This window comes from Danaus plexippus, chromosome 6 (assembly GCF_018135715.1).
Source record: "Danaus plexippus chromosome 6, MEX_DaPlex, whole genome shotgun sequence".
Taxonomy (NCBI): domain Eukaryota; kingdom Metazoa; phylum Arthropoda; class Insecta; order Lepidoptera; family Nymphalidae; genus Danaus; species Danaus plexippus.
This window is the reverse complement of record NC_083540.1, coordinates 8,776,965-8,793,841: the sequence shown is the minus strand read 5'-3', so window position 1 is coordinate 8,793,841 and position 16,877 is coordinate 8,776,965. Positions and strand designations below refer to the sequence as shown.

Sequence of the window (16,877 nt, the reverse complement as noted above, 5' to 3'; positions counted from 1 at the left end):
AGTAACCGAAACGTCGGGATTATGTAGTTTTTAAATAATAAAATCCGCGTAGTAAATCCGAAAAATACTAGTTTCATTTAAATCCTTACGATAGTTTTATCTGACCGACGAGGTCTGAGCTGCGGAAACTAAAAATTTTGACATAAAAAAAAAACCTATTTACTTTTTGGTATACGAATTCCTTTTGTTAGGTTAATCTCCTGTTATATATACTTATGAACGAGAGCTTTTATTTTATAAAAAAATATAGAAAATGTCAATTTTAATTATTAACAAGGAAATGGCTACCTGTTTACATCAACTGATTACATTTAATAATCGATCAAACCAGGTAACGTGGTCTGCATCCGATACGCAGGGACAAATAATCTAAGGCATTTCGATTTCAGTTATAGACGTCGTTCAATCGTTGAAATAGAATCACACTCCGTGATTGTTGATATATTAATATATATATTAACAAATTTTGTTCCTCTGCAAACACGAGATATATCTATTAAGTAGTAAATCCATTTGTCGGTCTTAAAGTATAGAATGTGTTGTTCTGGTCAACAAAGACAACAAAGTGAGCTTAATTTATTTACATATGTAGATAAATCCAAATAACACTCGTAAACATTAAGTAACCATATTACCACGAGTTCTAAATTATTCGAAAGGTCTTTATTGTCATACTTATATGTGTGTATATATATGTATACTAAATGGTCTCAATTACCATATTAAAATTTGTAATTCCGTTCACAATTTTTTATTTTTTTTTTTCAAAACTTCGATTATTCGTCCAGCATTGCGTCGATGGAAAAACCATAAAAGCTTTAAGTTTCATCTCGTCTTCACATTTAAAAATAAATTCATTAAAAATAATGAGATCTAAGATTTTCGCGAGTATTCATTTAAATGAAACTAGTATTATTCGGATTTACTACGCGAATTTTATTATTTAAAAACTACATAATCCCGACGTTTCGGTTACTTTGTAGCAACCGTGATCACGGGCAGACGAGGTGTCTGAGACGAGGTGACGAGGTGACACCAGACACAGATACAGATATTTTTATTGAACAAGAATTATTATTGTGAGATAGTATTACTGTCGAAAATCAACATCTTTATAATGTGCAATCTGCTACTGTTAAGATTAACGATAAAATCTGATACAATGCTTCCTTATAAAATTCGTCAAAAGAATATATTTCAAATTTTCATTAAATGATTTCTAAGCTAAAAGAAATGGTGTAAATTTTGTTATATTTTTTTTTGTAACGACATCACATTATACCTCTAATTGTGTAGGTTTCATTAAAAAAAAATGCAAGTATATTGAAAAATGAAATTATTATAGCCAGGCAACTGTTTAATTATTGAATTATTCGTTAAATGAGCTGTAAGTCACTCTGTTATTTCAAAAGACAGGTCTCGTCGACCTCTTTCATGAAAATATTGTTTGGATTTTTCTTGCATTGTCTTTGTTTAAATTTTCTTTGTCTGACTTTCCAGCTTTTGAAGTTTAAATTTCGACTTGATGTTTATTATACTCTTGTAGTTTCGTCTTTCAAATTTACAAGCACTCTATAATTATATATTTACAGTACATTGCTCTGTAATCAGTTTCATTTATATATTTACTGAATAAATGAAGTGTTTTAATATATAAGTAATTACAACATGGGTACATCACGTAACTTACCTTATTAAAGAATTTTTTTCTAGTTACTCTTAGAAGTGGGGCTTCAAATAATATAATGGCAGACAACATAAATAGAAATTTATAACTATTATTTTAAGACTATAGAATTTTATTGAAATTTCATACACACGCGTGTGTATTTGTTTATTAATTAAATAATTAATTTAATACTTCTATACATTATGTCTTAAACGGTTTTTTAGAAGATTAAATCTACATCTACTAAATGTTTACTCGTGGTATATATTTCAGGCTATTTATAAACACCACCACAAAATAACTGATTGTCCTTTTATTCAACACATGTTCTAATAATGAAAACGATAACAGTCGGAAGAGGTCAAGTCCAAAGTATTCAGCCCTCAAACGCAGAGCATTATCGTGCTCTTGCCTTAGAGCCTATGGCTTCGCCCTGTTATAAGCACATATTTTGGCGTTTGTAAGTTTTTGCGATAAAAGTAATCTTCATCACATGTCTCGATTCGATACAGCAATTATTTCCATTAATAACATTGAATCAACATTAAAAAAAAATACGGATAATTTAATTCATTATAACTAAAAAGTTTTGATTGTTGCTTTTGAAAACACCTAACTATTATATTTATAATTTGAAATAAACTTCAATGTTTTATTCATACTTTTCGTATCACCCAAAAATAATTTTAAATGAAAGTCTTAAGTAATAAAAATGGCTAAGCTCAATATTAAAAATTAAAGAAGCAAATTTAAATGTTTAGAATGCTGCATGGTTTAGTAACGGTTTAAGTCTCTCGTTTATTTAAAATGCTTCTGCTCGCCGTATTTCGTAATTAACATAATAATCTGTGTTTGCTCTAGATAAATTAACGTCCAGACAGCAACGTCACGTAAGGCTTTTGGCGGACGAACGAAACCCATTATACGCTGACATTATTCACTCTTCTTTAAGTTTTTAACAGGCGTTTAATAAAATTTCTTCTCCGTATTGTAAACTTCACAAATTCTATATAACAATCTCGCTAAAACACAGCGTACGGTAACACAAAACAGTGAGTCGTAAGTTAACAAACAAGCTAACTTCTTAATTGTGTAATTGTATAGTGGAGAGAATCCGTGGGCTTTCTATTCGATAATTAAATCGGCCGAAACAGCGCAGCGTTGATCCAAACCTCGTTACTGTCGACACTCCATTATTCTGTCGAATTTATAGTGTGGCTTAAAATGGCGGCTTAGTTTAGTGAAAGAAAATATTAATTTGCATTTATTATATACACCGAAAAATATCAATCTTTTCAATATATTATTTCATATTAGTGATAAATTTTGCATGATATTTACACGATAATATTGATTGCTGACAACCAGAGAGACGGTAATGATTAAATGCGACAGGACTTCAATCAAACTAATGATAGCACGTATGTTAACAAACGCCTGATAAATCAGAATACATGCAGATTGAAAGGCTATCTGGCTCATCGGAAATTCTAAAAACAGGAACAGTTTATCGCAAAACGCTTTTGTTTAGACCAAAAGGCACAAGAGTGTTCCTTTATAATAGAATAGAATCCTATGTGGTGTCGTAATTCATCCGCCTCCCTACGCTACACTATGAAGCAATATCGAAAAAGACGTATTACGTTCAGCTTTAGTCAGAGTTGCTTACAATAGTGTCACTTTAAAATTTAATTTTAGAGACGAGAAGTTTCATAGTTCGTTAATATTTTATTGTTACAGTGAAAATTCGTTCTTAGGATTTTTATGAGGTGCTTAGCCAATATAATCATTTTCTTAATTAAGTATGGCATATAGTTTTATGTTATTTATTATTTGTTATAACGACTTTTTGGATAGTAGGGTCAAATTATCATATCAGAGTACAGTATTAGGTATAAAAAAAAATTATGTACATATTTAAACATATCGAGGATAGTTTTACTTGGAATCTGAAATTATTTTGTACATTTACGTTGCTTAAGCCAAGACTGCATATAAATTTTTAATGTTTAGTACAAAATCTAAATTTCGTACTTGATAATTTGTAGAATTTTGATTATTAAAATACAAAGAATTATATGAAATTAGAAAAATATTCTTACAAAATCATTCAATACTATTTTAAGAGGTCAAAGACTACAAAAAATACAAATTCCTTTGAAACTTTACAAGTCAGACTGTTCCCTGTACTTCTAAACGTTCTTGAACAGCAAATCAAAGTGGATATAAAACTAATATTTTTCTTGCAAAGTTTGTGTAAGCCATGGTATACGAACGATGGATTGGCCTCCGCTGTTTATCTAAGAAACCTCGATCTTTAGGGTTGTCAAATAAATTTACGAGGGTTGACTCTAATAAATACATAAATAACCCAGAAACTTCAAATCATATTACAACTGAAACATTTTACTTTAACAGTTTTATTATTCATTATTTTATGAAGAACCTATTGTTTAATGTTTTGGTTTTTTTTTTAAGAATTTTTATGTTTACAAAACAACCAAAACACAACAATGCAATTTATCCTCTGTGATTGCAATAATTCAAGTCATAGTCAACAGATGTCAACCCTAGCCTGGGGCTGGACCGATATCACGAATTATTTATCGCCTCTGATTGAGTTTGCAATTTTGCAATGAAAAGCACTAGCCAAATAATCAAAGATAGCAGCCTATCCTCCCGTGAATTCACATTCCCAAAGATTACATTTAAACTCATTTGTTAGTTCACTCATTCTATAACTTAAAATAAATTATAATATCTCAAGGATCCTTTTTGTTCGGTTCCGTTGTGATAACGGTACATTACTCAGCAATAATCTAAAAAAAACATTTATGTTTCTCTGGAAACACATTTTCCTTGTTCCCTTTTGTGCAACATTTCATTCATTTTATTTTTAAGCACTTGTTTTGCCGGAAGTAAGACTCGGTTGTGTCATTATTTTTCTTCTCGCCGCGGGATGGTTCCGATATTTAAAACTTATCAAGTGTAGAGTTTTATTCGTCTTGAGAAATGTATTTCGTTGACAAACTTGAAACTGTATTTGAAAAATTTTATTCCTATTTTCCATCGAAATCCCGGTTGCCGCTTAGATTATTTTGTTGATATTATTACATTTTACTATCATCAACAAAAAAAAAAAATACTCATTTTGATTTTACATGTACCTTATTCAATGCAATTTATATAAGTGTATGAGATTTTCTTGAAATGTGATGCCCGAGAAAAAACTCTACAATATTTTTCTTCCTTTTTTGAAAACTCAATATTCTATTCTTCCAATATCTAGATATAATTTCCAAAGCAACAGAACGAAACACCTGTGTAAATTCTGTTGAAGTGAACGGAATTGGATTTAGAAACGGGAATCGAACGGCAAACGGCATTCTATTTCAAGAATAATAGCATGAGAGCTTTTAAATACGTTCTTAAAATGAAGCGGAGAAATTATTTAAAATCAATGTGTATGCGTTTACCACAAAGCAATATCCATTCATAAATTGATTTTTTAAAAAACTTGAAAATTACATAACATATGGATCTTTTAATATAAGATGTGATCTAACTTTGAAACTTAGTACAAGATTACTCAAGTATTTTATTATTATTACAAATAGATTAATTTTGTTAAAAAATGGTTAGCTCCTGTACTATAGTATGATGATGAGATGGGTAGGCCCCGGTCGAGACCTATCAGCCTTCCAGAATATTGACCCCTACCTGCAAACGAGTGAGTGCTTAATATCGAGTACAGTCGGAGAAAAAAGATGATTCATAGTGCAAGTTGTTGAAATTGTTCTTCCCTTCCCAAGCCTCATTCAATAATAATATAAACATATTTTTAAACCAACATAATGTATTCTTAATCAAATACAACGAGATTATTGAAATAGGATCTTAAACACAAGTTCTGTACTATCAAACCTGATTTAATAAGTTGAAGGTTAAAATCAATTAAACACGTCGTTTTAGATATCGTACGTTATCAATCACTTTGTATTCCATCCGTACCTTTTTATACGTGCTTGCGGTGGCTCTCATATGTAGGTACAACGTAGATCTGCCCATTTATCAACGTTTCGTGATTAAACACGATTCAACGACAAAATCATCCTGGAAATTAAAGAAAAAGACGAATCCGTTTAGACTATTCCCTTAAATATAAATTCAGAATCAAGTAATGAAAATGTTATTACAAAATTCAAACGGTAAAATTTTAATTAACTGATTATCTAATAATAATAATAGGTTATAATTCTAACTGATTTTGACATGTTTTTATTCTGTTCTATTATTAAATTATCACTAACATATTAATTAGGATATTACAGCTAATTGAGAAATACCAGAACATTGTGGATAGCTACCAAATACTGCGGTGTCCTAGGTATACACCGCAAGGTATGACCTAGTAGGCATGATTAATTTACATTCGATATCCGATTGGTCTCTCTATATGTACATAGGTAATTTAGTTTTAATATATGCTATATGGGTATTATAGCTAACAATTATTTATCACCGTAGATCAACGTACAAGTTATAACATAGAATAAGACTATACACTTATCCAATAACATCGCCGCGTAAAAAATTGTCTTTCCATACATTTTCGCAATACCTTAAAGCTCTCGGACTATAGCGCGTATAAATTTTTGAATATTTATTATTTCAAATTGAATTTACGATACCTTCATGCACCAGCAAAGTAAAACACATCAACTTCTGCATTGAAATTGTGGTCGTCCATCTCTAAGTGAAAGGTACGAACACTACATGACAGCCGCTGGTGATTTCTTTGTTAATTAGTCATGTCGATGGAACGTGTAAAAAAACTATCAACTGATGATTTTATTAAGCCGTTGATATACTTCAATTTAATCAAAATTTCCGAGCTCAGATTTCTTTTTTACCTTTACATATGAAATAAAATTATTTTAAGAAGACCTATTTCGCTTGCCACTGCAATAATTTTAGTATATTATTGTTTGCTATACAGAAAAGACTTATGAGATAGACGCAGATGTTCCATATACTCAGACGAGATTAAATTAAGAGTATCCAAGTGAACATTTGTATTTATACGAATTGGATTTAATGTTTTATAATCATTGTGAGAAAAAGCACATCAAATATTCGAAACAAGCTGTAGGATTGACGTCTTACTTACTTAAACCCAAAAAAATTGTCATTAAAGATTAAATTTATTTTTTCATAAAAGAAGAAGAAGCAGTTAATCCACCTGTTCATAAGCGGTCATAGACTTCTATATCAGTTTTAGACTAGAGCTTAAGTGTAATTCAGTCAGATAATAGTAAGCACTATATTTGAGATCTCAGAGAAAATGAAGAACTAATATTTGGCTCTTTTATCCAGGTAATGAGAATCGCATTCTATATATCAAATATTACTATTGAAACGGAGTAATTTTAAAGATTTTTTGGAGACTATTCCATCAGGTTTTATACATGTTAATAGTAATCAAAACACTTCTTCACAAATACAGACAAGACTTAAGAAACAATAAAATAATCATTATTAAATTACGATTAAAATAACACCAAGTGATTCATATAACTTTGAAATTTTTCGCAAATGAATTTATAAACATATCACTTTTCACTTCATTTTATTTCTTATCAAAAATATATCTGATTATACACAATGACACATTCAATGTCAGCGATAACTATCAACTTTATAGGTATATTAACTTCATTATATTTTCAAAATAAAACAAATATATGTAATTTAAAATAAAATCCCCCGAACATATTATATTTCATTAACAAAAATTTTACATGATCGATCATAATATAATCCCTAATTCATGATAATTTAAAAAGGGATTACATTCAATAATAACGTTTTAATCCCGAGATAATAATTTAGTATAAAACTATCGATTTTTAACTATAACAATTAGTTTGTTAACGAAAATTTAATTAAAGGTAAATTGTAGTACATATTCTGTTAGATAATATATTATTAATAATAATAATTGATTTGCAAACAAACATTTTTTTCGTTCTGTTTCTGGAAAGTATAAAGCGTATTTAAATAATGTGTCAATTTCAGCGCAACTATGAAATTCTTCCTCATTACCGCTGCTCTCGTGGCCGTAGCCGTAGCTGGGCCCATACAGCCAGGGAATATGGGACCGACTCCAATTGAAGACTTGGACCTTGACAGCCCCGCCTATGTCGGACCAGCAATCGTTGAACAAAAAGAGATCCCTGCACCGGTTATCCAAATCATTTTAAATGTGAACTCCCAAGGCCAAGTCGAAGTTAATCCTGAAATTGTCCAGGTACCTGAAGAAGTAGAACAATCTCCAATTCCAGCTCCTGGCCCCGCGTTCCCATCACCTCAACCAGCACCAATCGAAATTCCTGAGGGCCTATTCCCGGTGCCTCAACCTTCACCAGTCATTCAAGAAGCAGATAGCCTTAACTAAGTAATTAAATATTTTTTTACCTTTCAAAATTTATTTTAGACAATATGAAGGGTTTACAATATCATTATTTAATATTATCCTAAATCAAATAAAGTCAGTGAGTTTTATAATTGAAAACAGCAAAATATGCCAATAAACGTTCAATAGCAAGATTCAACTTCCTTATTATTTTTATCGCGAGAGCGCTGTTAAATTTTATTATTTTAATAAAACTGTATACAGCCACTAATTTTCCGGATTGAATATAAATTTTATCTCTATGGTTACGGTATAAAATATCTGGAGTCTTAATAAAAATACAAATAACAATTTCTTTAAATTTTCATCGCTTTAGACACAGATTTATAGACTCAAGATACATATCATATTTATGACAATCATGTTTTCGAAGAACCTACATTAAAAATAAAACCTTATAGCATTCCAAATATATTTTTGTGATTGAATTTTAATTACTGGAACTGTATGTACTTCATTGTTTATTCTAAATAAGTGTTAATATCAAAAGGTTTGTTCAACACAGCAATAGACTTACGGATATAATATTTTCTTCAAAAGTTGAGCGACGAATCATAGTTTTCCTATTTTTTTATTTTCTTTATTACTATGGTATTGTCTGTTCTGCAACTAGAAATTTCTCGAACAAAATTATATTTGCAATAATTCTCTTAAGCCTTCAGCTTGGCAGATGTGTCTTAAGATAAATTTGTATAAATTTCGCAACAAGCGCTCATTGGACTGATCCAACTAGTTGGCGGTGGTGAACGAATTAACTTTGTTTCCTCATCCCTCATTGCTATGTTGTTAAAGTAACGAATATCATTGAAAAAACTCATATGTTACTTAAGACCATCAAATTGCAGTTTGTTATTGAGCTCCGAACAGTATTATCATTTAAAAAGTATGATATGGCAAAATGCTAAAGGGTTATTCATAATGAGATACAACTACTGGTCACTGAACAATGAATACTAACTTTGTATGTAGCTGATATCACTAATTTAGATTTTAACACTTAATTTATTTTGTAACTATCTGTCCAAATTAACAAATCTTACGCTACTAATGATTGATCGAGTAGCCTTTAACCGATAAGCCATAACAACTGTTCGCAACAAAAAAGTTCTTAAGAATTTGGACAAAATCCTCTTTTACATATGTACATATACAGATGTGTACATACGATCGTTATGTGGTTACTTATTATTTAGATTAAGGTTTTCATGCAAATTTTTAAACCCACTTAATTAATATTTGACTGAAAAAATGCGAAGGTGTATCTCCTAGTTCTTTATTTCTTTATATTTTCTCTTTAAAAAAACAAACGCAATAAATCAAAAATATATGAACTTAAAGAAATATATCAAAAAACAATAACTTTTTAAGACTTAAATATTTGAAACGTAACAGATATTAAAGAATATTTATAACAAGATTTTTAAAAATCAAAAGAAGTATAATATCCCTATAAAATGACTAACATCACATAATCGTTTTAAAGACGATGAGACTCGAAACTAAAACATTGTCATCAAAACACTTGCTAATAATAACACAACATTATATAAGTTTCAATAAACAAAGAAATAAATATATTTAATGTTTTTCATAATCATTAAAACTATCAAGACAAAAGTTGTGTACGTGTGCGAATAAATGTGAATGACTTTTGTTGTAAAAGGTCTTTCGGATCTTAAAAGTTTCAATATAAAATTACCTGTATTTGTACAGTATATGATTTTTTACCGAAAAATTTAAAATTTAATGAGTTTTGAAAGAAATTCGAGTTTTAACTCATAAGGAGAAACAATGGCATTGTATTTATAACGTCACATTCCTTGATGATATTTAAAAAACTTTACGAGCAACAAAAATTTTATTAATGACAAACGTAAATATATAGTGCTTATTTATATTATAAACTAAAAGGGTGAACGTATACACAAAGATATGTGTATATTCATACAAACGTAAGGACGTTTGTTGGTCAATCACCCAGAAACTACAGAGCCGACTTTTGATGACACTTTCCAGTGATGTAGCTAACACTTCATAGCAACATATGGGCTATAATTCATCCCGAAATGTCGTGTAGTTCCTTTGGAATCACTTCATAACAGTAGTATTTTGTATGAAGTCACATGACACAGATGATAGATAGCTTAGCGGCTTGGCTGACATATATATTTATTTAAGAACACATTGGTTTCTCTATGAAACCAATTACGAAGTCAACGTGGCTAAAGACAACGGTAAAAATTAGTACATAAACTAATAGGCCTATAATAAACATACTTTTAGCTATTCTTATCTAGTTGTGGTTGAACTTTACAAAAAAGTGTTTAGTAAATATCACTTTAATAATATAATCCTCTGTCTGCGATAGTATGGGGACTTAAAGTACATCATAAATCTTTATTCCGATTGTTTTTATCTTAGCACTTTAAATCCTAAGTCGTTACGTGAACGTGTACCTATACATGACCTTGCTATCAGTATTAATCTTTTAAGATACGTTATTGTAGGAAGATATACAAGTATTATTTGTTTGAAATATGCATATATATTTAAATTAATAAAAATTGTTTTGTATACATGCAGATTGTAGGTATATAAACGATCTATAACTTAGTTTTTTTATTGTTTCTAACAATATCAACAAAAAAGGGAAAAGATGGCTGATGGTAAAAACATCTCTCCAAAAATACGATAATGTAGTGATTACAGCTGTTTTTTTCCTAGCTTCGTGCCAGTCGACCGAGTGCAAGAAGCCCTAAATTCCCCTTCCCTCATTCCTGTCCCAACACTTTAGTCTATTCCTTTTCCTTCTATTATTCTTATCGAGAATTACAATATAATAAATCTATCGGCCAGAATACAAAAAATATGTATCTGGATAAAACAATATGAAAGAAAAACTTAATCCTACAGTATGTTTTTTTAATATTCTTATGCATAATTAGACTAGATCAACTTACGAGCTCAATAAAAGTCAGTAAAAATTTAATGAAATTAAACATATTTATTATGAAAATTATTAAGTACAAAATCTATAAAATCGCTCCGATGTAATTTTATTATCAAATTACCAAAAGAAACTGTAAGCCCGAAGACAATTCATTTACCTATTTTGTTTGTATTCTTTTTTTTGCAATTTAACGATAAACAGAAATTAATAAGAATAAAATTGGAGACTATTTAATTTACTTCAAATAATATCCAAAAAGATATCATCAAAGATCTTTTGCAAAGTTACTCGTTTACGAGATACAGTGTGAGAAATCTCTACGTGAGGAGCGAAGGTACTTAATAACAAGTTTTAATTTAAGGTTATTCTACTCCAGTCTACATATCAAACAATAAAACTGTCTCAAACGTAATTCTTAATATGATTTTTGTATGTAATATACTATTACAAATACACCAACTGTAGATTGCGCCCGCTCCTCCCAGTGACGCTGTAAAAGTCAATACGGCTAACAGCTACAGACAATTTGAAACTAAAAAAGTCGTGATTGCTCTAAGCACCGATAATTAAATTGCAATCTGAATTTTATAAAGATAACTTCACAAACAGATACAAAACAAACTTTGTTAGTTCTAAATTATTAGCAGCTACTTAAATTATTTGCGATTCTAACGAAAATTAATTTAGCGGATTATGAAATTTTCCATTATTCGCTAGGTTTCTGCCTTAATTTGACGAAGATGAACATATACTTCGTTTAGATAATATTATATTTAACAAATACTAATGAAACCAAACTTTCGAGTTTTAAAAGAATCTTACATTTTAAATCCATGTTTACCAATTATTTCGTCTTTACCTGAAGGACGAGGATAATTTTACTAACAATATCTCAATATTCAATTCTACTACTAGGTAATAATACCAAAGCGGTTTAATTAAATAGTGTCCTATTGCCCTGTCTGAAAAAATCAAAATTTTAACATCATTTAAATAATCTATAAAATAATTTCACATGAAAACATTGCTGTAACAAACGAATAGAAAATAAATAGTCAAACTAAAAATGTTCTATATTTTTGAAGTTTGTCAAAAAATACTTAAGACGATCCATGTATATCTGTAACCCGAAATTTACCTGGAAGACAAGATTTGCCTTTATAAAAATATTTCAGTAAAATTTATTGATGTCTAAATATATGGTTCTCATAACGTATTTTTATGTTATGGGCAATTAAACAGATGGGAAAATTGATGATTAACAGCTTTCTTCTCAACACCTTTTAGGATTTAAGAAAACAGAGAATAGCGGTAGGATAAATGGAAAACGGAAAACTCAAATGGATTTTCAGTACTCTTATTCAAGGAAACGAAAGTATACAAAAACGCCCAGTTTGTGTGTGAATTTAATAATCGAAATATATTGGACAAAATTTTTAATAATCACATTAATTTGAACTGTCATAAATATATCAGCGGCAAAGATAACATGCAATTATATTGTAAATTATAAGAAAAAATTATTGGCAATAAAAAAATTGCGTCTAAATCCATAAGATAACTTTTTGTATAAAATGTTTGGAATAAATTACGAATGCATAGTTTCATTGAAACATCTACGAACACATCCAGGTACTCAATTTCACTAATTATTAAATTACTTATTAAACTCTACAAAAAGAAATAATGTATAGATATAAAAATAATTATAAATATTACTTATTTTCAGAATTTAAATGAAATTACTTCTTCTTACTGTAGCCTTCATTGGCATCGTTGCCGCCGGTCCCGCCGGTCGCTTCATTAATGTTGGACCTGCTATTGTTGAACCATCACCAATTGATGTTGGACCTGTGATCATCGACGAATCCCCCATCGATGTTGGACCCGTGATCATCGACGAAGCACCCATCGATGTCGGACCCGTGATCATCGACGAAGCACCCATCGATGTCGGACCCGTGATCATCGACGAAGCACCCATCGATGTCGGACCCGTGATCATCGACGAATCCCCCATTGATGTTGGACCTGTGATCATCGACGAATCCCCCATCGATGTCGGACCCGTGATCATCGACGAATCCCCCATCGATGTCGGACCCGTGATCATCGACGAATCCCCCATCGACGTCGGACCCGTGATCATCGACGAATCACCCATCGATGTCGGACCCGTGATCATCGACGAAGCACCCATCGATGTTGGACCCGTGATCATCGACGAATCCCCCATCGATGTCGGACCTGTGATCATCGACGAAGCACCCATCGATGTCGGACCCGTGATCATCGACGAAGCACCCATCGATGTTGGACCCGTGATCATCGACGAAGCACCCATCGATGTCGGACCCGTGATCATCGACGAATCCCCCATCGATGTCGGACCCGTGATCATCGACGAAGCACCCATCGATGTTGGACCCGTGATCATCGACGAAGCACCCATCGATGTCGGACCCGTGATCATCGACGAATCCCCCATCGATGTCGGACCCGTGATCATCGACGAATCCCCCATCGATGTCGGACCCGTGATCATCGACGAATCCCCCATCGATGTCGGACCCGTGATCATCGACGAATCCCCCATCGATGTCGGACCTGTGATCATTGACGAATCCCCCATTGATGTTGGACCTGTGATCATCGACGAAGCACCCATCGATGTCGGACCCGTGATCATCGACGAATCTCCCATCGATGTCGGACCAGTGATCATCGACGAAGCACCCATCGATGTTGGACCCGTGATCATCGACGAAGCACCCATCGATGTCGGACCCGTGATCATCGACGAAGCACCCATCGATGTCGGACCCGTGATCATCGACGAAGCACCCATCGATGTCGGACCCGTGATCATCGACGAAGCACCCATCGATGTCGGACCCGTGATCATCGACGAATCTCCCATCGATGTCGGACCTGTCATCATCGACGAATCCCCCATCGATGTCGGACCCGTGATCATCGACGAAGCACCCATCGATGTCGGACCCGTGATCATCGACGAAGCACCCATTGATGTCGGACCTGTTATCATTGACGAATTCCCAATTTCTGTTGGACCAGTGACTATTGACTCCCAACTGAACCCTATGCTCGTTAAAATCATCATCAATGTTAACTCCAAAGATCAAATCGAAGTGTCTCCAATTGATGTTGGTCCAGTAATTATTGACCCAGTTCCAGAACCTGAACCTGAACCCTCACCAATTGTTATTCCTGAGCCCGTATTCCCTGCACCCCAACCTTCACCCGTCATTCAAGAAGCGGAGGCACTAAACTAAGCTCCACTAATCAAATTTAAGTGCTTAAATAAATTATTTTATTTATGATTTCTGCTTTCTTTTTTTTTAAGTTTATTTGCATTGTTTAGCATCAGCCTGATTGTAATTTAATAGTCAGACTATCATTTCTCTATATAATCTTTTCCCTTATGAAAGATCTTCGCTTTTAATTAACAAATCTTTTGGCATTGGACAGTTAAAGTTGAAGGCAAAATATTTGCTAAGTCCTAATATTTTATAAGTTTCTGCTATTTATGAAGATCTACTTGATATCTTTGTAGTAGTATTTTTCGATAAGATAAGATAAGATTAGATATGTTTTTGGATTTAGTATGCGATTTTATTATACTCTTCGACAACTTTTCAGTAACTATGACTACGGGCAGATGAGATAAAAATGTCTATCAGTCAGTTTCAATTTGTGACCTCTACATGGTGCGATTTTTTAATTTTCCCGCATACTGCTCTGGTTACAAACCAATTGAGCGAACATGGAGAAAGGATTTTATAGTATTTACGAAGGAAACCCATTAGTTAAGTGCCAGCCAGCTTCCCGGTTGAAATAAGGATTTTTTTTTATTTTAGTAGCCCTTTGATTAATCTCGGTATATATCTGTAGTGATATGTAACATTTTTGAAATTACACATTTAAACTTTGATTTTCACATGTACTACAAGCATTTCTTATTGTATTTTACGTTGTAGCCGACGTTTCGTTGAAGGAAGTTCCGTCTTTTTTGCCTTAAATCACAATTGTTCTAAAATAGTGGAAGTCCTTTAATATTTTTTTCATTAACTCGAGGCAGTCAACAACAAGTAAAAGATTAAATAATTACTATACATTGAAACTACCATTATCAATATAATTCTCAAGTTAATTCTTTTTTAGTTTGTCAACGAAAAGTGTTTCAAGGGGGAATTATCGGTGACAACTTCTGTTTCTTTGTTTTTATTAATCAATCCTTGCCATTATTACTTTGTAGTTTCTTATCAACACGGGGGACGGCAGGGTCTTGATTGTTGCCAAGTTTAGTCGATTGCGCACTAGAGATGTTTTTCTTATACAATTTGCTCCGAACCAAAAGACTCTCCTTTCTTGATATGGTAGTTATGAAGACATTTCTGAAAGTTCAATATAATGTCTACGAGCGGTATTTTTGAAATCACAGTTTCAAAATCCAGAACAATCTTTTGGATTTCTTTTTTATTGATGCTACGGCTTCATCCATACCAAATTTGTGCAATATTTTGCCAATGTCCTTAAGGATCTCAATGGTTTACTTATATTTGTCTTGACACATTGACAGCAGTAACCGTTGTTTGTGTTTATTGACTTTTAAACCCAAATTTACATATTTTTTTTTCTTTAAAGACTTAGTAATTTATTATCCAATACATTTATGTAAATTATAAATTATATTTTATAATTTATTTAATAAATTTATTTCTACCATGCAACTTATTTTCATAAGCAAAAGTTGTCATTTCAAAGTCAAAAAATCTTTAATTTTTCCTTTCTCTAAAACAAGTATTAAAATAACTTTTGTTTACTGTGAGTCAACGTTGAAAATTAAAGAATCGTGACAAAAACACAAATAAACTGTTTTAGTTTCACTTCCTCGTTTATACCAAGACGAATTATGTTATTGTTTTGTATATAACTTAGTGGAAACTTCAAATATAGCCTTAAAGTCAATGATTAAGACAGAAGAAAAAGTAATTTTCATATAATTTGTATAGTTTTATTAAAATTACAAAAAAACAATAACCTCAAAACCATGCTTAATAAACTGGTCATAAACACAGAACATGAACCACAGATGCTACTAAAATAAACCGGAAACAATACGACGAATTGTAATTTTTATAAACATTTTAAATACAGCTATATGTCATGAGATTTCGAGTTCATCAGAATAGAAACAGAGATTTCATTATAAAAAGCAATAGAACATTTAATGATTACGGCAGGAAATACAATGACTAAGCGATTGCATGAAAATAAACAAATTAAAAATAAGTAGGAGTTTCCGTGGTCACAGATAAAACAATAAAAAAAATAAAAAAGTGAAGGACGATAAGACGATAAATATTATCTACTACAATATTGACAATGTTCAAAAATAAATATCCGAAAAACATGAAAATCCGCATGAAAATATGCTTTTTAGAATTACATTAAACAAATGTTGACTGATGGAGATGCAAATGGTTTTAAAATATATATATATATATTTATATATATACCGATGATCAATGTTTTGTAAATCTTCTAATGTGAAAATACCTATTATACAAGAGGTATAAAATGGCTGGTTATTCAGCATTAGGATATATCTAGATATGTGAGGTCTTCTCTCAAAAAATGTAATTCCTAGGAATTTTATTTAATTGATTAATAACTTAAAAATTTTGCACCACAGCTTATTTATTTCATACATTTTACGCTATTTTAAAAATTCAAATTTTGGATTTGAATTGCCTATT

At 31.5% G+C, this 16,877-nt stretch overlaps 2 protein-coding genes across 2 annotated transcripts; both read left to right on the top strand.

The window, feature by feature from the left end:
* The first annotated feature begins 7,544 nt into the window (after positions 1-7,544).
* Positions 7,545-8,283, top strand: LOC116779029 (uncharacterized). The gene is made up of 2 exons (XM_032673169.2): positions 7,545-7,620; positions 7,748-8,283. Exon 2 carries the CDS (start codon positions 7,755-7,757, stop codon positions 8,124-8,126), a length of 372 nt encoding a protein of 123 aa, XP_032529060.2. The 5' UTR covers positions 7,545-7,620; positions 7,748-7,754; the 3' UTR covers positions 8,127-8,283.
* Positions 8,284-13,121: 4,838 nt separating this feature from the next.
* Positions 13,122-14,438, top strand: LOC133320827 (fibrous sheath CABYR-binding protein-like; the record flags this gene model as incomplete). Its single annotated transcript, XM_061529619.1, has 1 exon — positions 13,122-14,438. A coding segment is annotated over one exon (1,269 nt), but the record flags the coding sequence as incomplete, so codon positions are not given.
* Between the last annotated feature and the right edge of the window lie 2,439 nt (positions 14,439-16,877).